Source organism: Chrysemys picta, chromosome 16, assembly GCF_011386835.1.
Source record: "Chrysemys picta bellii isolate R12L10 chromosome 16, ASM1138683v2, whole genome shotgun sequence".
NCBI lineage: Eukaryota > Metazoa > Chordata > Testudines > Emydidae > Chrysemys > Chrysemys picta.
Genome location: NC_088806.1, coordinates 12991566 through 13017824, shown reverse-complemented (window position 1 = coordinate 13017824; position 26259 = coordinate 12991566). Strand labels below are relative to the sequence as shown.

Here is a 26259-nt window from a genome sequence, read left to right as displayed (position 1 = left end):
AGATCCCTGGGGGACCCCATTATTTACCTCTCTCTAGTGTGAAGACCGACCATTTATTCCTACCCTTTGTATCCTGTCTTTTTTCCTGTCTTTTAACCTGATCTATGAGAGGACCTTCTCTCTTATGCTATGACTGCTTACTTTGTTTAAGACCCTTTGTCCATGTCAAAGTCTTTCTAAAAATTCCAAATATACTATACCCACTGGATCACCCTTATGCACATTTGTTGATCCCTTCAGAGAATTCTAATAGATTGGTGAGGAATGAGTTCTTTTTACAAAAGCCATGTTGACTCTTCCCCAACAAATCATATTCATCTATGTGTCTGATCATTCTGTTCTTTACTATAGGTTTCAACCTATTTGCCTGGTACTGAAGTTAGGGTTACTGGTCTCTAATTGCTAGGAAAGCCTCTGAAGCCTTTTTTTAAAATTGGTGTTACATTAGCTATCCCCGGTCATCTGGTATAGAAGCCAATTCAAGTGGTAGGTTACATATTGCAGTCAGTAGTTCTGCATTTTTCATATAGGAGTTCCTTCAGTATTATTGGGTGAATACCATCTTGTCCCTGTGACTTATTAATGTTTAAATTAACAGTTTGTTCCAAAACGTCCTCTATCAACACCTTAATTTGGGACTTTTCCTCAGATTTGCCAGCTACAAAGAATGGCTCAGGTGTAGGAAAGTCCCTCACATGCTCTGCAGTGAAGACTGATGCAAACGATTCAGTTAGGGAATCAAGGCCGTTGCAGAGCAGCTGAATGCTCATTTAGCACCCAGTACCGCACTGATTTTATGGCAGGCTTCCTGATTCTGATGTACTAAAAAAAAAAATAATAATAAGTTTCAGCGACTTTTGCTAGTTGCTCTTCAAATTCTCTTTTCGGCCTGCCTAATTATAGTTTTACACTTGACTTGCCAGACTTTATGCTCTTTTCCTCAGTAGGGACTGACAAAATTTTTAATACATGTCTTTTTTGCTTCTAACTGCCTTATTTACTCTGTTTCGCCAAGGGAGCATTTTCTTAGTCTTCTAAACATTTTTCCCCCATTTGGGATACACATTTACTTTGAGCCTCTATTATGGTGTTTTTAAAATGTTTCCATGCAGCTTGCAGGCATTTCCCTTGTGAGTGGTCCTTTTAATTTCCGTGTAAATAATTTTCTCCCTTTTGTGTAGTTCCCCTTTCTGAAGCTGAATACTACTGTGGTGGGCTTCTTTGGTATTTTACCCCTCACAGGCATATTAAATTTAATTACATTATGGTCTATATTACAAAGTGGTTCAGATCCTCCACATCTTGCACCAGATCCTCTGTGCCATTTAGGAGTAAATCTAGACTTGCCTCTCCCCTTGTGGATTCCAGAACTAGTTGCTCCAATAAGATGCCATTAACGGGGAATAAAATATTTATCTCTGCATCCCACCCTGAGATGACATGGACCCAGTAAACATGTGGTCAGTGGAAATCCCCAAATATTACTGAGTTTTCCATTTTTATAGTCTCTAATCTCCCTGAGCATTCCATAATCACCAGGAACATCCTGCTAAGGTGGTCAGTAATATATTTCTTTTGCTATTCTCTTATTAGTCAAGCATGGAATTTTTATCAGTAGAGATTCTATGGTACAGTTTGATGCCTTTTTTCCTGCCCCCTCTATATTTCACTCTATGCTGTCTTTCACATAGAAGTGCCACTCCCCCACCGGCACAACCTTGTCTGTCATTCCTATATAGTTTGTATCATCACTTCACCAAGTTTCTGTGATGCCTATTTTATCAATATCCTCATTTAAAACGAGGCACTCAAGTTCATGCATCTTAGTATTTAGCCTTCTTCCATTTGTATACAAGAACTTAAACAACTTGTCAATATTTAGTTGTCTACCTTCATGTGATGTAATTGAACAGGACTCTTCATTTGACTGTTTCCCTTCAGATACTACCCGTACTTTATGAATTTCTATCCTCCTCTTTATTAAGATATACAGAATCCCCATTAAGAGATCCTCCCCCAATTGGTTGGCTCAAGAGGACATACTATGGCCATGGAACTTGAGCTACATCATGCATTTGAGTCAGAGCTCTGACACTGCGTGTTGTGAATTTTTCTTTCATTCTGAAGGAGTTTCTCTTGGAAGTTTGGCCCTGATAATATTTCTGTGTTAAAAACAATATTTCTGAGTGTTCTCAAATCTACATGGAGATATTGGACTAGTTGCTAATTAAGAGTTTTGTGAGAATTGTCTGTCAGCTAGTGGTGTGAAAAATCACATCCTTGCCTGACATAGCGTGCTGGGAGGAGGGGGGGGAATCCATTTAAAAGAAATCAAAGGCATTATATGCCTAGAAAATACATTAAAGCAGAATTAAGGTTGTCCAGTGCAGCCTCATACCCTTCCAGCATGTTGATGGTGACGAAAGTTAAAAACTCTGAAAACCAGGAAATGAAGAACTAAACTACACACTATACCTGCAATACAACCTTAACTCTTAAAATAAAATAAATTAATTAATTGAAGTATCCTATCTCCTAGAACTGGAAGGGACCTTGAAAGGTCATCGAGTCCAGCCCCCTGCCTTCACTAGCAGGACCAAGTACTGATTTTGCCCCAGATCCCTAAGTGGCCCCCTCAAGGAGGGAACTCACAACCCTGGGTTTAGCAAGCCAATGCTCAAACCACTGAGCTATCCCTCCCCCACTTCCCCTACCTCCTAACCATGCAGTTGGAAAATGTCACTGGGAATATATCAGCAAGAGTGGTTCAAAGGTTAACCAACTACTCAGGGAAGTAGCAAATTTTCCATCTATTGAAGTCAAGACTGGATGCCTTTTTTGAAGATGTTTTCATCAAAACACGAGGTATTCAACTTACTACAATGGTAACTGCATGAAACTGTATACCCTGTATTATACAGGAGGTCAGATTACTAGTATCTCTTGGCTTTAAAATATACTGATCAATAATTAATAGGAGGAAGGACTAAGAATGTGACATTCTTGGTGTTCTATTCTACAAATCTGAATATCTGCATACACTTCAGCTATGTGCACTGTGTCAGCTATAGCTTTAAAGGAACAGTGGAGGGAAGAGTTGGAGCAGCTTAGCAGAGCTACGGCTGTGATATGAAGACACAGGAATGTGAAACCTGAAGGAACAGGTATTCCTCATGTCAGTGCTGAGTGTTGTAGGTTGTGTCAATGAAGGCACACAAAGGTGTGTTCTTGTCACAAGGTTTGTCAGCAGTCAGGGGGCATATATGCTAGTGGTCTCCAATGCTCAGGCAGGGTAAGTGAAGGCAGTTACTCAGAAGGAATCCTCAATGCAAGGGTAAAGAGGTGGTGACATTATGAAAGTCTGAGATGGATTGTGTGTAGTAGGCTCAGTGTCTGAGCGCAGGCCAGGGGCAGGCAGCTTCTGTTCCCTACATGGGACCTAATCCCAAGTTTTGCCTCAGCAAAGAGAAGGTGTTAGACTTTGTGCTATACTGCTCCTGTGCTCTGTTCCCAAACTGCTCCGTGGTCAGGAGTGCTAGTGTAGGTGTCACTTGCCTGTTGGGGTGTTGCTGAAACAGGGCAGAGTTGAGGTTGCACTGTAGGATGTTGCGAAACTTAACTCTTCACTTCCCCTTCTAATAACCGAGGGGACGGGAATCCTTACCCAACGAGGTCACATTCTCATAGTTCTCCTGCATGACGACTCTGTAGAGGGCTCTCTGAGCAGGGTCCAGCAGAGCCCACTCTTCCCTGGTGAAATACACAGCCACCTCCTCGAAGGTCATCAGCCCCTGAAAGAGAAAGAGCCCCTCACTCAGTACCTGCTGCCTACTGACAACCCCACAATTCACAGGAGAGGAGGGCCAATCACATGGAAGCTCTGGGAGGGAGGCAGGCAGGCAGCATAATTCCACAGCTACCCCATCGGAACAGGCAGGGTGAGGGGAGAAAAAGAGAGCCCTTCACCCCTCCGAGCAGAGAGAGGTGGCAGGGTCTTCACATTCATCACTTACCTACTAGCCAGAGGCTGATACAAGAGATAAAGCTCCCAGCAGAGTCCACGGACAACACCATGATGGGAATTGCAACACCCTCCCCACTGGTACCAGCCAGATGGGAGGGGATGGGGTGTCTTCCCTGGGCCTCATTGGTAGGCTAAGTTCCCTCTAAGCAGCGCAGCTGCCTATTAAGCCCGCACAGGAACTCAGGGCTGCGGCAGGGAAAGGCACCCCTACCCACCGGCCCCAGTGCGGACCTGCCGCAGATGGGGGAGAGGCACCCCTCCCCCAGCCCCAACATGGACCTGCTGCAGCTGGGGGAGAGGAGCCCCTCCCTCGGCCCGGCCCAAGCCCACCGGAGCTGCCCCAGCTGGGGAGAGGCGCCTCTCCCCCTGGCACAAGCTGCTGCGGTGAGAGGGGGCAGGAGGGGGAGTCCTCTCTCCCCCCCCCACAGCCCCAGGGCAGCCTGCACTCCCAAATCCATCATCCCCAGCTCCTCCCTAGAGCCCAAACCCCCAGCCAGGGTCCTTGTCCCCCCCTGCACCCAACCCTCTGCCCCTGCCCTGGGCCCCATCTCCGAACCCGTCATCCCCGGCCCCACCCCAGAGCCTTAACCCCTAGCCGGAGCCCTCACCCCCTGCACCCAACCCTCTGCCCCAGCCCTGAGCCCCCTCCTGCACCCCAAACCCCTCATTCCCAGTCCCCCCCACCCCTCATCCCCGGCCCCACCCCCTGCACCCAACATTCTGCCCCAGCCCTGAGCTCCATCCTCCCCCCCGCCCCGTATTTACTGCCCTTCTCTCTCTAACAGGAACCCACCAGCAACTCCCTGATAATCCCTACCTCAACTGGCTCCACTGCAGCCATTTCCCTTTTCTGGTCCCTTGAAGGACGGAATGATTTGGAGCAAAACATGGATGTTGCGCTGCAGCCTGTTAGGGCAAAAAGGGCAATTGGGGACATGTCAGAACAGGAAATAATTTCACATCAAAATTCCCCCCCCCAAGGCTCTTTCCCTGCACACTAGTGTTCTAGACTGTTGCGCAAATAACAGAAAAATTCAAAATACAATTAGTAATGGAGGGACTTTATCCACCCAGACCTCTGTTAGAAAAGGAATTGAAAAAACCCCATAAGTTCTTGGAATGTATTAGGGACACCTGTTTGTTTCAGAGGATGGAAGAAGTAACCGGAGGACAGCCATTTTAGACTTGATTCTGGCTAATAAGAAGGAATTAGTTAGGAAACTGAAGGTGGAAAGCAATATGGGTAAAAGTGATCATGAAATGATGATTTCAAGATTCTAGGAGAAGGAAGGCATGAGAGTAACAGAATAAAGACAATGGACTTCAAAAAGGCAGGCTTCAACAAACTCGGCGATCTGGTAGATGAGGTCCCATGGAATGAAATCTGAGCTGAAAAGAAGCGTTCAGGAGAGATGACGGTTTCTCAGAGACAATATTAAAGGAGCAACAGCAAACTATCACCATGTGAAGGAAAGACAGAAAGAATATTAAGTGGGCAAAATGCCCGATCAGGAGCTCTTTAATGATCAGAAAATAAAAAGAAATCCCCCAAAAAAGTGGCATCCTCTCTGCCCCTCGCAGCCCGAGGGCAGCCTGCACCTCCAAACCCATTGGGGGGGGACGAATTGCTATGGATGAGTACAAAATAATAGCACAAGCATGTGGGGGCGGGGGGCGGGAAATCAGAAAGATTAACTCACAAAATGAGTTATGCCTAGAAAGTTATATAACTGGCACTAAGATAAGGATTCTATAAAGAAGACTAAGGTCTTAAATGCCTATTTATATTCACTAAAAAAGTTAAAATTGTGACCAGATACTAAAACAATTATTCTTAATCAAGATGGGGAAGGAACAGAAACCACAATGGGGAACTAACAGGCTAAAATATATTTAGATAAGTTAGATGTATTAAAGTCAGCAGGGCCTAATGAAGCTCATCCCAGGGTACTCGGGGAATTAACTGAAGCAGTCTTGGAACAGTTAATTATCTTTGACAACTCCTGGAGAACAGTGAGGTGACTTGGGGGTGACACAGGAGCGGAGAAGGGCAAACATAAAACCTGTCTTTAAAAAGGGGAACAATAAAGACCTGGGGAATAAAGACCAGTCAAGCCTTACTTAGATAACTGGAAAGAAAATGTTATTAAAACAATCAATTTATAAGCACCTAGAGAACAGTAAAGTTACAAGTTATAGGCAGCATGGATTATCAAATATAAATCATGCCAAACCAATCTAATTTCCTGCTTTCACGGAGGTACTGGTCTTACGGATGCGGGGGACACTGTAGACATGATACATCTTGATTTTAGTAAGGCTTTTGACCCAGGCCACCATGACACTCTCATCAGCAAACTAGGGAAATGTAGTGTACATGAAAGTACTATGCGTGCACAATTCCTTGAAAGGCTGCACTCAAAGTATTAATGGTTTGCTGTCAAACTGGGATGATTTACCTAATGGGGGTCACACAGGAGCCATTCCTGGTTCTGGTACTATTCACTATTTTCATTAACGACACGGATAATGGAGTAGAGAGTATGCTTATAAAATTTGTAGATGACACCAAGCTGGGAGGAGTTGAAAGCACGTACAATAGAATTAGAATTCAAAATGACCTTTATTAATTAGAGAAATGATCTGAAAGAACAAGACAAAATTCAGTAAAGAAAACTGCAGAGTACTACATTTTAAGCAAGGAAAATCCAATGCACAACTACAAACTGGGGACTAACTGGCTAGGGGCAGTACTACTGAAAGGGATCTGGGGGTTATAGTGGATCACAAACGGAATCTGAGTCAGCCACGTAACAAAGTTGTGACGAAGGCTAGTTCAGTACTGGAATAGTTACCAAGGGAGGTTGTGGAATCGCCGTCATTGGAGATTTATAAGGACAGGTTGGACAAATACCTCAGTGTAGGGGGCTGGACTAGATGACCTCTCAAGATTCATTCCAGCCCTACATTTCTATAATTCTATTCTGAGGAAATGTTTGGTCACTTTATTACAGCACTGACCCAGCCCCTTCCACCAGCACTAAACCACAGGGACATTTTAAAACTCTCCCAGTAACAAAGTCTGAGAACCAATTGCGAGACAAGAGCAGAACAAAAGGAGTGACTCTGGGGGATTCCTCCCCCCCCCCCCCCCCGATGTTGTCCCCAGGGCAGCACACTCCCACAGCGAGCGGTTCAGGGAATTGTTTTTTCCTCTCCCTGCACCTCACCTTGTCACAGGAAAGTGAATCTGCCCAGGGATGCTGCAATAAGTGTGTGGGGGCAGGTCAGAGATCTGGGAATCTCTTCCCAGTTATTTCTCCCACTGCCCCTTTCAGTCTCTCCCTCTTTTCTCCTTATGTCATCCTTCCCCTGTCTCTCCCCCTCTGGCTGAGGGGCAGCCATTCCTGGGTGCTCGCTGTCCTATGGCTGGATCAACTCCTGTAATTGCTAAGGGAGGAGATATGCAGGATGAGGGAGCAGCTGTGCACAGTCATTTTCATGCCCGTCCTCAGCATTTTCCCTGAAGTCTCTATTAATCACCTAAAGTTTCTGGTTCCGATTTTGGTGTTGGCAAAGCCTAGGGCTGCCTTATGTAGGGTTACCATATTTCAGCAAGTAAAAAAGAGGACAGGAGGAGCCCTGCCCCTGCCCCTCCCACTTCCCGCCCCCTCCAGAACCCCCAACCCTCCCCCAGCTCCTTGTCCCCTGACTTCCCCCTCCTGGGACCCCTGCTCCTAACTGCCCTCTAGAACCCCACGCCCTACCTAAGCCTCCCTGTTCCTTGTCCCCTAACTGCCCCCTCCTAAGACCCCACCAACCCTAACTGTCCCCCAGGACCCTACCCCCTACCTGTACCCTGACTGCCCAAAACCTTATCCACCCCCCCCCAGAAAGCCCCCCTCCCGAATTCCCGACCCCCCTCCTGTCTCTTGACTGCCACCTCCAAAACCTCCCTGCCCCTTCTCCGACCCCCTGGCCCCCTTGTTGTTGGCCTTCGCCTAACGTCTCTGTGAGCTTGCTCAAGAATGGCCTGAGCCGTTTGTCCCGGCACGCTGGGCAGCAGTGGAGGAGGAGCAGGGGAGGAGCTCCAGACTGCTGGAGGCGATCTCCGAATGCAGGGAGGAAGGGAGTGCTCTCAGCTGCAGGGGAGAAGAGGGGGAAGCGGAGGAGGGGCTCTCTCTGGCTGTCGGAGCCCCATGTAAGTGGCACCATCCGGCCGGCTGCCCTGTTAGCCGCGCGTGCTCTGCATGGGGGGGAAGTCCGGACATTTACAAATTCCCCCCGGACGCTATTTTTAGCTCAAAAAGCCGGACATGTCCGGGGGAATCCGGACGAATGGTAACCCTACCTTATGGGATAATTACAGCTGGAGAAAGTCCTCACCTTGTCTGGGCACAGAGGAGGCTTTACTTAAGGTCACTCCCTAGCCTTGACTCCGTCAGGGGAGCAGCAGCTGCTCAGTCTTGATTCCCAGATTGCAAGGGAGGCAGCAGTGTCTGACCCAGGAAGCTCAACCCAATATCCTGAGCAGAGAGAGAGACTCTGAGTGGCTTCCCCGGCATTTAGTGATAACTCAAATCCCCTCCCCACAGGGAGGCATCCTGATCTCATTTGCCCACATGTTAATCCAGAAACTGGAAATCCAGCAGGGGTGGGCAAACTACAGCCCGCAGGCTGCATCTGTCCCATCAGACATTTTAATCCGGCCCCCGAGCTCCCGTCGGGGAACGGGTCTGGGGCTCACCCTGCTCTGGCGCTTTAGCTGCAGAGCGGGGCCAGGTCTTGCCCCGCTCTGCGCATGCCACGGCTCTGGGTAGCAGAGACAATGCGGCATGTGCCTCCTCCAGCTCCTACACATAGGGGCAGTCAGGGGGCTCCGTGCGCTGCCCCCACCCCAAGTGCTGCACCCGCAGCTCCCATTAGCCAGGAATCACGGCCCATGGGTCTGCAGGGGCGGTGCCAGCAGACAGGGCAGCATGCAGAGCCGCCTGGTCACGCCTATGCGTAGGAGCCAGACAGGGGACATGCCGCTGCTTCTGGGAACTGCTTGAGGTAAGCGCCGCCCAGAGCCTGCACCCCCGATCTTCTGCGCACCAACCACCTGCCCCAGCCCTAATCCTCCTCCTGCCCGCCGAACCCTTTGGTCCCAGCCCAGAGCACCTTCCTGCACCCCAAACCCCTCATCCCCAGCCGCACCCCAGAGGCCTCACTCCCCCCCCCCACCAACCCTTGCCCCAGCCCGGAGCCCCCTCCTGCACCCCAAACTCCTAATTTCTGGCCCCATCCCAGAGCCCACACCCCCTCCCACTCCCAATTTCGTGAGCATTCATGGCCCGCCATAGAATTTCCATACCCAGTTTGCCCAACCCTGAACTAGAGTGTCAAGGGGGAATTTGGTCCATAACGACAACAGCCAACCACAGGAACGTGAGCTAACACCAGCTTTTGGCTAGAACATCTGCAGATGTCTGACCACAAGAATGCCATGGCAACAAATTGATGCATATGATAACAAGCTGAGGACACCCCAACATTAGTGTGGAGAGGAAATTCAAATAAAGAAGAAGGAAGAAACCTCTACCGAATAAGCATCAGACATAGTGGCATCGGCAGAACATATTATAGGCTACACAACTCAAGAAAGGGAGCTGCATGTTGCTGTAGACAGCTCAATGAAAAACTCCATCCAGTGCACAAGTGCCACCAAAAAGCTAAACCATGTTAGGATTCATAAGGAATGGGACAGAGAACAACACGTAAATTTTTTATACAAATCAAAGTGGCAACCTCTAATGTCCTTGGACCACCATGGCTTCTACAGCACTGCACACGGGATATTTTATATCTACCTCTGAGAATTGGGGAAGAAATAGGTCTAAAAAGAAATATTTGACTATGAGAGAAAACCACCCAAATCTTAAGAGATTTTATATTAAGTGAGAATAGTGGGATAGTGTTACGGGATTGTATATGGAATTTCAACAAACAGAGTAATAATTCCCCCCCACACACACACTCACATGGGCAGCAGGGAGCCCTTTGGGGAGGTGCTTTAAGAGGGTAAGTAAGGGGGGGTATGGAGCAGGAAATCTCCCTGGCAGTGGGGAGGGGACCAGGGCTGGCTCCAGTATTTTTTGCTGCCCCAAGCAGTGAAGCAGAAAAAATAAATAAAAAATAAAGCTGATCGGCGGTACTTCGGCAGCAGCTGTATCATGCTGTTTCATTCTTCTACCCTTCGCTCCCTCTCTTCCTCTTTGGCGGCACTTCTGCGACTGCTCAAAGAGGAAGAAAGGGACTGAGGGACCCGCCACCGAATTCCACCAAAGACCCGGCCGGGCCACCCCTTTCCATTGGCCGCCCCAAGCACCTGCTTCCTTCGCTGGTGCCTGGAGCCGGCCCTGGAGGGGACAGCAGCAGGGAGTGGCAGGTGACTTGCAGTTGCGGGGAGCTGCATTGGGCAGTTGTGGGTAGCAGTAGCCGGGACTGTGTAACCTTGTGCTGGACAGTCTTTAGGGACTTTTTCTTCCTGTGCCCCTCTATGCCGTGTTGCTGGCGGAGAATGGCCACCCCATCCCACCCCAGACGCAGCTGTGTCTCACGGCACTGCAAGCTCCACCCATTAAACCCCTTCTCATTTGGGGAATGATTCAGGACAACAATTTCACAATGAAAGAAAGAAAATTTACTGCAGATTAAATGGGTGGGAAAATATCCCAAATCTGAGATTGTGACATTAACATTGGAAAATTAGAGAGAAAATGGGGCAAAGTCTGAAAAGGAGAATAGTGAAAGTGTCAATAATCGCGCCATCCTTTCTCTGACTCCTGGCCATGATGGGGCGCAATGAGGCGACCCAGTGAAGCTGATTTGAGGCTGACGCAAGGTAAGCAACGCCGAACCAGCCACCTAGGGCACTGGGTTGGAAGTCGGTACGGCGGGTGGGTCTGGGTTCCCCTACATCAGTGGTTCTCAACCAGGGGTACAGGTACCCTTCGGGGTACACAGGAGTCTCTCAGGGGGTACAGCAACTCATCTAGATATTTCCCCTAGTTTTACAACAGGCTACATAAAAAGCACAAGTGAAGTCAGTGCAAACTACATTTTACACAATGACTTGTGCACACTGCTCTGTCCTGTACGCTGAAACACAAGTACAATCTTTACATTCCAGTTGATGTATGTTATCATTAGATGGTAAAGCGGAGACAGTCAGCCACGGCCAGTCATCCTGTGCGTGACACGCTGGTATTGCTACAGCTGTAACCTGGGGCACGCGAGACACACCCGACTCCTGAAAGGGAACCGCTGCCCCCGCCTGATCCCCGCCCTGCCCCGCTGGCCGGGGCGGGGCCGATCCTGGGGGCGCTGCTCGGGCCCGGGGAGCAGCGGGGGCAGGGCCAGAGACCCCGGGGCTGAGGCCCCGCCCACAGCGCAGCGCCCGGCCGAGGGGCGGGGCCGCCAGGGACCAGGCCCCGCCCCCGGGACACGAGAGCTCGTCTGAGAAGCGGGAAGGCGCCAGGGGGCTCCAGGAGGCGCCGGCTGGGGGCGGGGCGGGGCTGAACCCGGGGCGCTCCCTTACCTGGGCTCGAGCGAGAGGCGCCCCGCCCAGCGTAGTTCGACTCTCCTCGCAGCGGAAGTGACGTGTCAGGCTGCCAAGGCAACGAGCGCGCCCAGCCGCAGGAAGCGGAAGTGCCCCATATCCCCGTCCTCCCGCGCCAGCCCTCCCCGGGCACGCTGAGAAGCGCCGGGCTCTCTCTCACGCGCGGCCTTCTATTGGCGGAGGGGGGTGCGCGTCAGAACGCCCCGCTCCCTGATTGGCGGAGAGACGCTGGGGCCAGCGAGTCTCAGCTCCGGGGTCTCTGGGCCTGACCCTGCTGCGCCCCCAGGAACGTCCCCCCGGGGAAACCTGCGCGGAGACGTTCCCGTGAGCGGGGAATAGAAAAGCCCCTCGCCCCCCGCCCGCCAATTTCCGCCTCTTGCTCAGACCCTGCCCCCCCCCCCACAGGCCCCGGGAACAGCCGCAGCCCATGGCACTGACCGGCCCGCTTAGTCCTGGTGGCAGCAGCCAGCCAAGCAGCGCCCAGCGCCCTGCCCGCCTGCAGCCCCGGCCCCGGCGCTAGCGCCGCCCGCGGAGACCGCCTGCTCCGGCTGGGGACACGGGTCTCGATCCCGCCTCGCCCCATCTTTTGTCACCACCCCGCGGCTTTGTGCCCTGAGCGGCTGCCCCGCTCACCCCCCGTTAGGGCCCCTGGGAGCGATGGGTCCTGGGAAGAAGGAGGCAGGGCTTGGGGAGAACAAAGCACCGAGATCAGAGCCCGGGCAGCACGTGGGGGCGGGTGCTCGGTAAAACACGAGACGCTGCTTCCTCAGTCCGTTGTGATCTGGAAACCCTGGACGAGCAGCTGCTGCTTCCCCAGCAGGGTCTGTGCTGGGGAGAGACCTTCATTAAAGCTCGTGTCGTGCCCAACCCAGGGTGGGACTAGCCCCCAGTGCAGCCCCGGACTCTGCCAACATCAACTGCGAGCCAGAGACTCCAGGTGACTGAGAGAGACCCCGGGGAAAGCGCTGGGGACGGGAAGGAAAGTGACTCTCTGCCCAAGGGATTCTCAGATGTTGCCGCCCCTGGGAATCTGCTCCCTAGTTGTTAAGGTGCCTGCCAGAAGCGTGGGAGCTGCTGTTCTCAGCTGCAGCCAGGATCCGCCCCGGTCACAACTGGGATTCCGATGGGGAAAGAGAAGTGGTTCCCCTTTGTGGGCTGGAGGCGGAGGTGTCAGGAAGGGAAGAGATGGGGGAAAGCCAGAGTTGTAGGGAGGGGAAAGACCGTGTGAAATATGTGGTAGATTGAACTGTCTTTGTGCAGTCAGGAAAATCCAAGGGCAGAGGTGTGTGTGTGTGTGTGTCAGGTGGGGGTAACAGGGGGAGTGAATGGCATCCTTTCCCTGGTTGTGCCACTTCCCTCTGAAATATTGATTAAAAATTCCTTCTAGTTTTCCCCCTTTTCTCTCTCATTATCGCATATGGATAAAAAATCCATGGAGATTTCCCCCTTTCCTGTACAATTATTCATTCTCTATTCTTTCATTTTATTTTATTTTTTCTCCATAATTCTCAAATGGCCATTTAAATTCTCCTCAGATTTGGAGGCTTTTCCCACCCATTTTATCTGCAGCCATTTGTCCTTGTTTAGGTGGGAAATTGTTGTCCTGACTCCTCAGTCATTCCCCAAAAGGGGTCAGGGGTTAGTGGATGCTGTTTGGGGGAGTCCTCAGACACAGCTGTCTCTAGAGTGGGGTGGGGCTGTTCACTGCCAGCAACAGGGCATGGAAGGGGCACTTTTCTAGCATTTTGTTCAGAGACTTTGTTACTGGGAGACTATGGCCTTGTCTACACTAAAGGGAAAAGTCAATCTAAGCTATGCAATTTGAATTACGTGAGTAGCGTAACTCAAATTGATGTAGCTTAGATCTACTTACCGTGGGATCCACACTACGCGACGTCAATGGGAGACACTCTCCTATCGACTCCCCTTACTCTTCTCAATTAGGTCGAGTACAGGAGTTGACGGGCGAGTGATCAGCGGTCCTCCCGTAACCCCTTAAAAATGTGTCTGTGGGCTTCGCCCTGGTGGGAGGGGCCAGGTCTACCCTATAATAAAGTTACCAAGCATTTTCCCGGCATGGCAGAATCTAGGATATCTGTTTGCAGAGAAAAAGCCCGGCAGGGGAGGGAGCAGAAATCATGATGTGAAATTAACTTACGCCAGTTCTGTAACATCTGCAGTTGCCCTTCTCACCCTGCCAGGCTGCAGAATGACATCCAGGTTTCGCTCCAGCTCATCCCATCCTCCCATGGGACAGGGAAGAGAAATGGCTGAAATGGAGCCGGTTCAGGTAAGGATTATTGGACGGTTTGCTGGTGGGTTCCTCCTGGAGGGAGAGGGACAGCAAATCACAGGATAGGGGAATGTTTGCGTAGTCTACTACCCTGTTTCCCCGAAAATAAGACATCCTCCGAAAATAAGGCCTACTTACAGTTTTGCCTCTCGTTGTAATATAAGGCATCCCCCCGATAATAAGGCATCCACCGATAATAAGGCATTTTTCATTTCTGAAAAATAAGACATCCCCTGAAAATAAGACCTAGCGCATCTTTGGGAGCAAAAATTAATATAAGACACTGTCTTATTTTCGGGGAAACAGGGTAGGAGGTTGGAGCAGGCAGGAAGTTCACAGGGTGGAGAAAGGGAGGAGCGGGCAGGAAGTTCACAGGGTGGAGAAAGGGAGGAGGCCAGGCAAACCTATTGGGACTTTTTAAATATGTGGCTGAGATTCTAGGAACAGACCCATGAGACTGGAATGTGGAAATTCCCTAATTTGTGGAAGAGGAAACAACCCACTTAGATGGGGCTAGGAAAGCTGACCAGATTCCCAGTGCTGGAGCCTGATCTGACTAACCAATGGTGGATTTGAAAGATGAAGGGGGCACCCACCAGTGTGGCTTAGGGGAGATGCGCCTCCCATCATATCCAGCTCCTCACAATGAGGAGGGTGTTGGGCTTCCTACCAGGGAGCTCTCCCTGGACCCTGTGAGGGGCTCCATCTCCTGTATCAGTCTGTGGCTAGTAGATGTGTGATGGATCTGCTGGGACTGGGAGAGACAAGGGGCTTCCTGTTTGTTTCCTCATCCTGGTGTTTCCTGGATGCTCAATGTGGTGTGGGGTGAGACTCTGTTGACTGCGAACCTCCAAGAGCTTCCATTTGATTGGCTCCTTTCCCCCCATGAATAGTGGTGTTCTGACTGGCGCAGCAAGTACTGAGTGCAGGGCTCTTGCTCTTTCAGGGGCCGGTGACCTTCGAGGAGGTGGCTGTGTATTTCACCAGGGAAGAGTGGGCACTGCTGGACCCCGCTCAGAGAGCCCTCTACAGAGACGTCATGCAGGAGAACTATGAGAATGTGACATTGCTGGGTAAGGATTCCCGTCCCCTCGGTTCTTAGAAGGGGAAATGCAGAGTTAAGGTTCACGTCACCCCCACAATGCAACCTCAACTCTGCCCTGTTTCAGCAACGCCCCAACATGGCAATGACACGTACCAGCACTCTGCCCTCCACTGTTACAGAACACTTTGGAAACAGAGCACAGGAGCAGTATAACATAAAGTCTAACATCATCTTTTTGCTAATGCAAAACTTGAATTTAGATTCCATGTAGGGAACAGAAGTTTCTGACACTTGGCTGGCAGTCAAACACTGATCCCGCTCCACACAAACCATCTCAGACGTGCAAAGTGATATCACCCCTTTACCCTCTCCCTGAGGATTCCTTTTGAGTCATTGCCTTCACTTTGCCCTGACTGAACCCTGGAGACCACTAGCACATATGCCACCAGGCTGCTGACAATCTCTGGGACAAGAACACACCCTCGTGCCCCTTCACTGACACAACCTACAACACTCAGCACGGAAATGGGGCAGACTTGGTCCCTCAAGGTTCACATGCACCTCTCTTCATATCACAGTCACAGCTCTGCCAAGCTGCTCCAACTAATCCGTCCTTCATCAAATTACAGCTCAAGATGACACTGCAGACAGCTGGAGGGCATGCAGATAAATGCTAGTATTCCAATCTCTGGAACAGAACACAAACAGTGACATGTTATTTTAGTCCTCCTTTGTCTCTATTGTAGATTTATAGACTTTTATGGCCAGAAAGGACTATCAGGTCATTTAATCTGAGCTCTTCTATAACACAAGAGACAGAATTGCATCCATTTACTGCTGTATTGGGCTGAATACCTTGTGTTTGACTAAAGGGTCTTCCAGGAAGGCATCCAGTCTTGACTCGAAAACTTCCTGAGATGGAGAATTCTCCACTTCCCTTTGTAGTATGTAAACCTCTGCACGAGCCTTACTGAACCTTTCCCAGTGGCTAGTGCCAATTCCAGGGTTATGGTAGGGGCGGAGCTAAGCTTGTATTGCAGGCGTGGCATGTACTTTAACTCTTCCTTTCATAGTTTTCAGAGGTTTACATTTAGCTGCCATGCACATGTTGAAAGGACATGGGGGAGGGATAGCTCAGTGGTTTGAGCATTGGCCTGCTAAACCCAGGGTTGTGAGTTCAATCCTTGAGGGGGCCATTTAGGGGTCTGGGGCAAAAATCTGTCTGGGGATTGGTCCTGCTTTGAGCCGGGGGTGGGACTAGATGACCTCCTGAGGTCCCTTCCAACCCTGATGTTCTATGATTCTATGACATGAATCAGCACAGGGCAATTTGAACTTTGAATGAATGTAGTTTATGGGTATTTAATTACCTTGATTTTTTTAATGTTTTTTTTTTTTCTTTGCCACTATAACTGTGTCTACCCTAGAGCTTTTGCTGGCATAACTATGTTGATTTTTAACATTCCTAACCGACAGAGCTATTCTGGCAAAACTTTTAAGCGCAGACTGGGAAAAAATGTGGATGTGGATTTTAGATCACTTTAAAATATTACTCTTAACCCGAACATTTTGTTATGAGAGGGCAAAACTTCCTAGAAGAATATCTGCAGGATGCAAGACACACATTGTCTGAAAGGTAGTAGAGGCAGGGCTCAGTCTCAAAGTCATGAGTGTAAATCAGGTTCAGTGGCCACAGCACATCCCCTTGAGCCAACCCGTGACAGCAGATTGCTAGACATCCTCTAGCAGTTAACAGAGATTTCATCTTGCTGCACTAGTGCATTCAATGGCATTGACTCATCAGTTTGGCTTGTGCTCTTCTAAATTCCAAATTCTACAGTTATTAACTTTTTTCACTCCTGGTATCCCAAAGAGGCAGTAGGTGCCATGTATTAAGTGAGATAAATGCTAAGTTACTGGGATCAGTCGGGGGACAATGTGAACCATAGTTTCAGCCCCAGCTCCATGCAACACAAAATTACAAGAGCAAGATGATTTTATAAAAAGCTGTGTAGGATGTGGGGGGGGGGGGGCTGTATTTTAGGAACCTCTTGATCAAATAACCCCTTATTTGGACAATTAGCTCTTCCCTGAATGGCCGTGAAAAATGTGTCCAATCCAAATAAACGGGTGAATTTGCGAGTAGTTAGAATAGTTGGTCTTTAAATAGAAACTAATGCTTCCATTGAGCTAGCTCCTGCCTCTCGGGGAGGTGGATGACCGATGCCGACGGGAGAACCCTTCCCGTTGCTGTAGGGAGTGCTACACTGAAGCACTACAGCAGTGCAGCTACAGTGTTTGAAGGGTAGACAAGCCCTGAGATACGACATTCAGTGACACCCCAGTCCCTCCTATTCCTTACTGCGCTGAATCCCACCAGCCCATGCTCAATGGTCCTGGGTTTCTCTCTGTGAATTAGAAGCCGATCCACGGTGACTTATTTTATGGCTGGTGTCTTAATTTTCTGGGACATGGAGTTTGTGTCTCTGTGTTTTAGGACCCCCTTTGATGAGCAGTGTCTGGCTGTGTCCTCCCTGCTAGGGTTGCCAACTCTCCAGGACTGGCCTGGAGTCTCCAGGAATTAAAGATTAAGTCATGTGATGAAATCTCCAGGAATACATCCAACCAAAATTGGCAACCCTATTCCCAGCAGAGATGGGGCTAGTTAAATCCCTCATAAGTAAGGCTACGATTTAGTCACAGAGGCTGCGGAAGTCAGGGAATCCGTGATTTCCAGAGACCTCTGTGACTTCAGCCTGCGGAGGTCGGGAGCTGTGGAGTACCCCCACCCAAGGGAAGCCCCGAGCTTCTGGCCACCATGGGTGGCGGAGGAAACCCCGCAATTCCAGGCTGCCGAAGAGAGCCCCAAGCTACCAGCTGCTGTGGGGCAGCGGGGCCCCCGGAGCTGCAGGCAGTGGGGATATCCTGTGGCTCCTGGCCGTTGCAGGTGGTGGGGGAACCCAGCAACTCCACACTGTCGTGGGTGGCAGGGGCCCCCCAGAGCTCCAAGCCACTGCAGGCGGTGAAGCTCCCAGCTGCTGCAGCCAGCAGGAGGCCTGCAGCATCCAGCTACAGGGGGCGGGGGGACCTGGAACTCTGACACCCAATGGAGTCCCAGAGCTCCCAGCCAACCAGCAGCTGCTCAGCCGTCACAGGCGATGTGGGGACCTGCAGATCCCCATTTTGTCAGGGATATTTTTAGTAAAAGTCACGGACAGGTCATGACATCTGTGAATTTTTCTTTATTTCCTGTGACCTGTCTGTGACTTTTACTAAAAATATCCCTGACAAAATCTTAGCCTTACTCATGCACGTTTGATCACCTAGGGAGCTGCCCCCAGGATTTTACTGGTTAAAATGGGCTGGGGTTAAAGTAATAGTATCTTCTTTGTGACGAATGTCCCATGAATTCCCCGATCTCGCTTGTTTTCTTTCCCCGGAGCAGGGTTTCCAGTGTCCAAACCCGATGTGGTCTCCCAGCTGGAACAAGGGGAGGAGCCGTGGGTCCTGGATCTCCAGGGCTCTGTGGAAAGAGGGATCCTGAGAGGTGTCTGCATAGGTGAGGAATCATTAAATCAATTCCAGAACTCTCAGTGCCTGAAAGAAACAGCTGGGACTCCCTAAAGACACCCTGTGAGCTCTTGGAGTTTGGGATTATCCCCAGGAGGTATTTTATCCTCAGGGCAGCTGTCACAAATGGCTTCCTATGGCTCCTGATTGACACCTGGCAGTCGTTCCCTCCCTGATGGGAGGCGGAGGTAGAACTCAAAAAGAACAGGAGTACTTGTGGCACCTTAGAGACTAACAAATTTATTAGAGCATAAGCTTTCGTGGGCTACAACCCACTTCTTCGGAGGTAGAACTGGTTCCCTCCTCTCTCCCCTATGGAGAAGAGTTTTGGAGAATTCAGCTACTAGTTCTTTTTTTTTCTCTCTCTCCAACTCTAATTTTGGTTTGTTTTCCCCTTTTCCATCCCTGTTTCTGAGGTTTCTCTCTCTATCCGAGCAGGTGCTGGGATGGTGAGTGAGAACGAGGAGCAGAATCCTCAGCAGGAAGATGGTGAGCAAGTGGAACCACATGGGGGATTATCACAAAGATCCAAAAGGAATGTGTCCAGGCATCGTGTGCAGGGAAAAGCCTGTGAGAGGGAGCACAGGCCAGAGAGAGAGCAGAGAAACCAGCCCAGAGAGAAAGAGGGTAAATCCATTTATTGTCAAGGAACTCACAAGGACCTCAAGCAAATCAAAGCCCAGCAGATAAAACCTACAGGAGAGAGAAAAAATACATGCACCGAGTGTGGGAAAACCTTCACTCTGAACTCCACCCTCATTAGACATCAGATGATCCACATGGGAAAGAACCTCTACAAATGCTGTGAGTGTGGGAAACAGTTCAGTGAGAAATCAAACCTTATTAAACATCAGACAAGTCATACAAGAGAAAGATCCTATCAGTGTTATGAGTGCAGGAAAAGCTTCACTCAGTGCTCATCCCTTATTAGACATCAGAGGATCCATATGGGAGAGAGACCCTACGAATGCTGTGAGTGCGGGAAAAGCTTCACTGTCAAATCAGATCTTAATAAACATCAGAGGATCCACACAGGAGAGCGCCCGTATGAATGCTGTGAGTGTGGGAAAAAGTTCACTTGGAGCTCAGCGCTTATTAATCATCAGAGGATCCACACAGGAGAGCGACCTTATGAATGCTGTGAGTGCGGGAAAACGTTCCTTCAGAGCTCAGGCCTTATTAATCATCAGAGGATCCACACAGGAGAGTGCCAGTATGAATGCTGTGAGTGCGGGAAACAGTTCAGTAAGATTTCAAAACTTATTAAACATCAGACAAGCCATACAAGAGTGACACCCTATGAATGCTGTGAGTGCAGGAAAAGCTTCACTAAGCGCTCAACCCTTATTAGACATCAGAGGATCCATATGGGGGAGAGACCATATGAATGCTGTGAGTGTGGGAAACGCTTCACTGCCAGATCAGATCTTAATAAACATCAGAGGATCCACACAGGAGAGCGCCCCTATGAATGCTGTGAGTGCGGGAAAAAGTTCACTTGGAGCTCAGCACTTATTAATCATCAGAGGATCCACACAGGAGAGCGACCTTATGAATGCTGTGAGTGCGGGAAAACGTTCCTTCAGAGCTCAGGCCTTATTAATCATCAGAGGATCCACACAGGAGAGTGCCTGTATGAATGCTGTGAGTGCGGGAAACAGTTCAGTAAGATTTCAAAACTTATTAAACATCAGACAAGCCATACAAGAGTGACACCCTATGAATGCTGTGAATGCAGGAAAAGCTTCACTCGGAGCTCATCCCTTATTAGGCATCAGAGGATCCACACAGGAGAGAGACCATATGAATGCTGTGAGTGTGGGAAACGCTTCACTGTCAAATCAGACCTTAGTAAACATCAAAGGATCCACACGGGAGAGCGCCCGTATGAATGCTGTGAGTGCGGGAAACGGTTCACTTGGAGCTCAGTGCTTATTAATCATCAGAAAATCCACACAGGAGAGCGACCCTATGAATGCTGTGAGTGCGGGAAAAGTTTCATCCGAAGCTCACACCTTAATAGACATCAGAGTCTTCACAAGGGAGATACACAGCATAAAAACTTTGTGTAGGGCAGAAAAAATACATTTTTAAAAAGACATTTGCTAATTCTTACATAGTGACCTTTTAGGGCTGTTTGCACCATTTGCATCACCGTGTTCTCTCAGCTTCCTCAGGTGAGTTGCCTGCTTTTCCTTTTGCAAGTCACTCTTCTCAGGGGTGACTCCCGTGGTCCTTTCTACTAATTCTTTTCTCCTGTGAGTCATAGGAGTGTGTCCCTCCTGCCAGGAATGTCCATCAGCCCTTGCTGGGGGAAATAGGGGTGACCTCAAGTAGCTACACTGAGCAAAAAATCGACCTTGGCTTTGTCTCCTCTAGGATTTTCCATGGAGTTGGCCTGCTTGAGGTAGCTATCCTCATGTAAACACACATATAGCTTTGCAATGTTGACATAGCCCAGGTACAATGGTTGGGGTTAGCTAGCACCTTCCCCTTTGACCTGTCCTAATCGACACCAATATTATTCATAGTCTAAACAAGCCCTGAGGCTCACATTCAAACTGTCACCCTACTACCAGAGCAACTGTTAATCACCAAGTTCCCCCTTTGGCAACAGATTGTCTCATTCCCAGTTGTTCTCACGCTGGTCCAGGTTGTGCTGGACAGCAGGTTGTTTGTTTTTTCACTATTTTTCGTATTTAAAATATATTTAAATATAACGAAGAGGAGGCACAGCAGTGAGACAAATGTATCGTTTCGGCCTTTGTGACAAAGGAAGGAAATGGGCTGAGTCAGATGGATTCCCTCCTTCTCCATGACCATCACTATGCCTGTTCCCTCCAGCAGCGCTGGTGTCTGTGTGAGCCACAATGGAGTTTATCCTCCCTTTATTCTACCCCCCACCTCCCAAAGAGTCTCTGCAATTTGATCCTAAATCCGACTCATTAAGGCTAGAGATGCAAGTGTCACAGACCTGGATGGGGAATTCCACTGGATCCGAAACACAGAGTGATCATTCTGTGCTTTTATCCCTGTTTCCATCTATTGGCCTGGACGTTTTCCTGCTGATCTGGGATTGTCAGCAGATGAGAAGGGTGGCAGTTTTCCTCCATTACGATGTTGCTAATTATTTTTCTAAATAACACGACTCCATAATAATGAAGTGCTGTTGAATGAAGCAGGTTTGAATGGATCAGAGGAGAAAATGATGGGGGAATCTGCTCTCCTGATTATTTTTGAGTAATCAGAGGTAATCCACTCTGGAATTTCACTTTGTATGAAAGAGAAAGTGACTTATACTGCTCTGTGTTGTGGATTGTTCTCTCTCTTCTGAAGGCCATTTCGTCACATTATTGAATATTAGTTCTCTGGGATGTAGCTCGGATTTATCAAGGACTTTGGGACAAATGACTGTTTGCTAAAAGAGTCCTTCCTTATTTTAGTTGTGTCTTTCCCCCACTGCTGCATGATGACATGAAAAAAACTCAAGTGCAGTTCACTCATCAGGAGAGGATGCTCCAAACCGTTGGGCATACTGCCAAGGCAACAGTAGTGGGTTTAGGGCTCCACTCTGAAATGGTGAACAACAGCACACCCCAAATTGTGTAACTAACTGAAGTAACTGGGTGCGTGTGTCCTATGACTTGGGAAACGCTGTCTCTGTCTGTGTTGATTTGGAAAAAATAGAAGTTCATTTCTGGTGAACTTGCCCATGAGAGATGCTGCAGATGTGCACTACAATGAACTCTGTGTTGAATGTGATATAGCTGCAGAATATCTGTTTTTAATATACTCTGCTCCTTTGGTGACTTACAGGGATTCTGATGCAGGAGTGTTTCTAGTCCCTAACTTGGACCTGTGCCACCAGTTCAAATAAACAAATTGGGTGTGTTTGGGGAAGCCATTCCTCACTAACACTGCTCACATTTTGGGTGGTTTTGTAAAGGATTCAATTCCAGAGAAGGGTAAATGTACCCTGACCATGGCCAAGGATTTGGCAAGAACTCAGTTTGATATAGAAGGTACCCAGTAGTTGATTTTTGCCCCAAAGAAGGAAGCTGTGGTGAACTACAGTCCAGGTAAAACTGTTTGTTTTTTAACACTGCTCCCTAGTTCAGTGTCTCAGATACACTCCCAAAGGATGCCATGGTTCAATTGGAAGGTCCTTCACTATTTGGATCCAAAGTTCCATGAGGCAAAGTGAGAAATAGTTGATGCCTTCAGAGGACATTCCTTCGCCAGCCTGATTGGGCAACAAGGCATTTCATGCTGTTGGAAATGGTGGTAACTGATGAGGGAATGCATATGTCAGATTCCAATTTCAGACTGCTGGATATACAGACGTTGAGTCCTGATTTTAGGCTTTTGTCTCGTAGTTTTGCTCTTGTGTCTTATGCAGTTGTGCCACTTTACCTCAACTTTCTGCTTCTTTGAAAGAGTGGAAGGTGTGAATATAGAGTTGAGGTCCTTTTTCTCATGATGCAAACCTTCCCACATAGCATGAGACCCCTTCCACTAACACTTATGTCCAAAGCCGCAGAGAATATGAACTCTCAGATGTGGAAAGCGCCTATGCTGGTGTAGATCACATTTACACAGTGCTCACTTGGTGGAAATGGGGATTAAAAGGAAACTAACACGTATGATAACATTTTATAATCTTTGAATATGTTCTTGTAACCAGTGAAAATGAAATTACCAATTAAGTTAATTTCAGGTTAAAGCCTAATTTAGTGATAACCTGAATTATATTGGAACACTGTGACTTGCATCGGTTTGCTTTTTGCAAGTAATATACGAAGTGGTGGCTAACCCTAAAAAGTTTATTTGATGTAAAATACCCCTGTGGACTAAAGCATTCTGCAGTACATCATCGCTCCAAGGTTGAGGTGGTGGAATGGGTGAGAAAACTAGTGTATAGGAGAGCACAGAACCAGACTTCAGTTGTTTCTATTTCAAATGGAATATGTTTTGACAACCTTTAAAGTAAAATTATGTAAGGAGACAAGTTGTGAAACCTTTTACCAAATTAGACTGTACGGGTCACTCAGTTCCCCTCTTCTCTGCAAAGCAAAGATGTATAATGTCTGTCATGAGATGTCCCTGGTTCTTTTTATGAATGGCAATGGATGCATGATGCAATAGGTTTTTTCTGTTGTTGTTTTTCCCACCTGTTATTTTTCTGGGAGCTGAGACCCCTTTTCCTCTTTTGAGGAAACCAGCTGTTATGGCTCAGCCTTTTAACCCCCAAGCCAGGCTATGGAAACCTCCTCCAAACTGTCCTTGGTATTTTCATTTTTGAGATCTTTGGGGTTCAAATCTCCACATTGTACGTGGTTCACGACAACCGATCTTTTAAGAAAACTGCTGGGTTAAGTGGGACTCTTCCAAACTGACGATAGCCCAAATTCTGCTTCACTTGAAATGGTTCCGGCCACGTTGTCTGTAACCAAGGCGTCCTGCACTCCTCATTTGCCCGGAGACTTCAGGGGAGTGACTGTAATGTGGGGTGAGCTGGAATCAACCAAAAAGACCAAAGTAAAGGTGGAAGCCCTTTTGTACCAGCAACCTAAGAAAGACGGACATGCCGGGACCCCGGAACTGATCCCTTCTGGGGAAAGAAGTCTTAACATCAACAACAGGCTGTGCCAGCCTTGACCTGTCTTCTCCTACCTGAGAAAGCATGCGAATGTGGAGTACTGAGCCTGCGACCCCATCTCCTGAGTCCTCTAACTCCCACTCTGTGAGTCCAGAGTTAGTCAATTGTCCATTTCAGTGTCTTGTTATTTTTTCTATATTTCCATACGTGTTTTCATTCACTGGGAGACGCCCCAGCCTTTCTATTCTACTTTGGTGGTAGAGTGGGGCGCAGCGTGTGCATGTGTGTATGAAACCTGCCACATCCACGCAGGGAAGGCGCTACAAATAATAATTCCCTAATCTAAATAAGCCTAAAATGCTGCCCTACAAAATGATTGAACGTGCTCCTTGTTCTGTGAAAGTGTTCTAAGAACCTAAGCTGTCGGATAGATACTGTTAAATACCTGTGTATTAAGGTCTGAATCTGTATCTGTACTAAGGTTTTCATCTGTGGAAGCCGCTGGGAGAAGGTTAGCCACATACTGGTGAAATCTAAGGCAGAAGCCCTGAAGTTGTGGCTTAAATGTGAACAATAAACTGGTGTATTGAAATATTGCATCGGCTCAGGGTGGATCACATTGCCTGGGTGAAGTTCTCTAATTGGGATTAATAACTAAATGGGCAACTGCCTCCTTGGGTTCCTGCTTTAGGATTTATAAGGGTTGATTTTTTGTTGTATAATTCTGATGATTTGGCTGAACTGATGACTTGATTCCAAAGCAGGATACTTGTTAACTGATGGATTTCCTGATCTGAGCTGAACATGATCACGGTATTGTATACCCTAGAGCTAGCTGAGTAGTGTTCATAATACTTTAGGTTTAGGAGGTGTGTTCTTCATTTTATGTGTGCATTTTAATGAAATGTGTAAAAGGGATATTGAGTCATGTCTTTCAATAAGCGACATGGGCCAGAACCGTAGAGAATGTGGGTGAAAATCAAGCAGCCCAAAATGGAGCCTTATCAGCTCCCTCTATATTAATCCGTTGATTCTCATATAGGAACAGCTGGGTGGGCACACATTTCATCTCCCACTGCAACCTGGGGAGGCTCAGAGCATCGTAAGGAAAAATGACCTCCCCTCTCAGGCTTTCAGGAGTAGTGGGGGTACACATGGGCCAGGGGCCATGTGTCTGCCTGCTGGGGGGAGGGGAGGGGAGGAAGGAGGGGTAGTAGAGCTTGGGGGGTGGTGGATTTCTCTGCTGTCATCACCAGGCCTAGCTGCCACACCTATGTGGTTTGGCCTGGGGTTGTCATGTCAGGCCCAGCTGAGATTGGGGGTCTCATTTGAAGGGTTCTAAATGGAGGTGACAGGGCTCGAGCAAGCCAGAAATGTGGGGGGGGGGGCCGGAGGTTCTCTGGTTCACTCGACCCGTCCCCAGCAGCCACACCTGGGTGGGAAGCGGTGACAACCACCGCCTCCCAAGGGGGACTCTCTCACAGGCAGCTGCCATGCTGCACAAAGGCAGCCCTTTGGAGCGGCCCCCCTCAGCTGGTGGGAGAAGCGGCTCCGTCCCGCCCCCTCTGCTCCCCATAGACACTGGTAGCAGGGTCACTCTGCTCAGCCCAAGTTCGGGTCATTGCCTGCGCCCCTCCCCCTGCTGAGGTGTCCACGAGGGCGCAGGAGCTCCGGGGAGACACTGTGGTGCTGAGAGTCTCCCTGGGCTGGGGCTGGCTCAGAAGCCTGTGATCCCCATTACTGTGGCCCCCAACCCCTCAGGAGCTGGTGGGATTGGCTGCCCTGGCCTGGGATGTGAGGCTGGAAGGTTCCTCCCAGAGGTGACACGTGGGGCACTCCCCTCCCTTTACATTGTGCCCCTCCACTATCAGCAGGTCTGAATCATTTCTGCTGGGAGGGGTAGATTGTCCCAGTCACGGTGTATATGTACACCCTGTCCCTTGTTGGACAGGCTCTCAGGCTCTCCAGCTCCGGGAGGGGGTGTGCTGATACCACAGTTTCAGCCTACCAGACTGCATTGGGTCTAGCCATGATGAGATTCACGGGTCAGGGTCAAAGCGGCAGCCCCCAGATGCAGGGCAGCATGGCCTAGTGGCCAGAGTCCATATTAGCAGCCCCCAGATGC

General features: G+C 49.0%; 3 protein-coding genes across 15 annotated transcripts in view; 2 read left to right on the top strand and 1 right to left on the bottom strand.

Moving 5' to 3' along the window:
- The window catches only part of LOC135976036 (nascent polypeptide-associated complex subunit alpha, muscle-specific form-like), a 1165876-nt gene that overhangs the window by 800036 nt on the left and 339581 nt on the right, over window positions 1-26259 (top strand). The gene's annotated exons all lie outside the window — the stretch shown is intronic.
- The window catches only part of LOC101944363 (zinc finger protein 420-like), a 71967-nt gene that overhangs the window by 16417 nt on the left and 29291 nt on the right, over window positions 1-26259 (bottom strand). For 4 of the 13 annotated variants that reach the window (XM_042847031.2, XM_065569405.1, XM_065569406.1 and 1 more), the window contains exons 1-3: window positions 12066-12210; window positions 4842-4930; window positions 3665-3791 (exon numbers count right to left, since the gene is read on the bottom strand). The exons of 1 other annotated variant lie outside the window; for it this stretch is intronic. In XM_042847031.2, coding sequence (XP_042702965.2) covers window positions 3665-3791; window positions 4842-4930; window positions 12066-12210 — 361 coding nt within the window. Of the gene's footprint in view, window positions 1-3664; window positions 3792-4841; window positions 4931-6483; window positions 7102-8410; window positions 8551-11606; window positions 11743-12065; window positions 12211-26259 lie in introns of those variants that run through there. 8 more of the 13 variants (XM_005312660.5, XM_065569414.1, XM_065569413.1 and 5 more) reach the window with 6 other exon arrangements.
- Window positions 12425-25052, top strand: LOC103306941 (zinc finger protein 883-like). The gene is made up of 5 exons (XM_008176561.4): window positions 12425-12564; window positions 13829-13917; window positions 14867-14993; window positions 18411-18524; window positions 18974-25052. Exons 2-5 carry the CDS (start codon window positions 13837-13839, stop codon window positions 20605-20607), a joined length of 1956 nt encoding a protein of 651 aa, XP_008174783.4. The 5' UTR covers window positions 12425-12564; window positions 13829-13836; the 3' UTR covers window positions 20608-25052.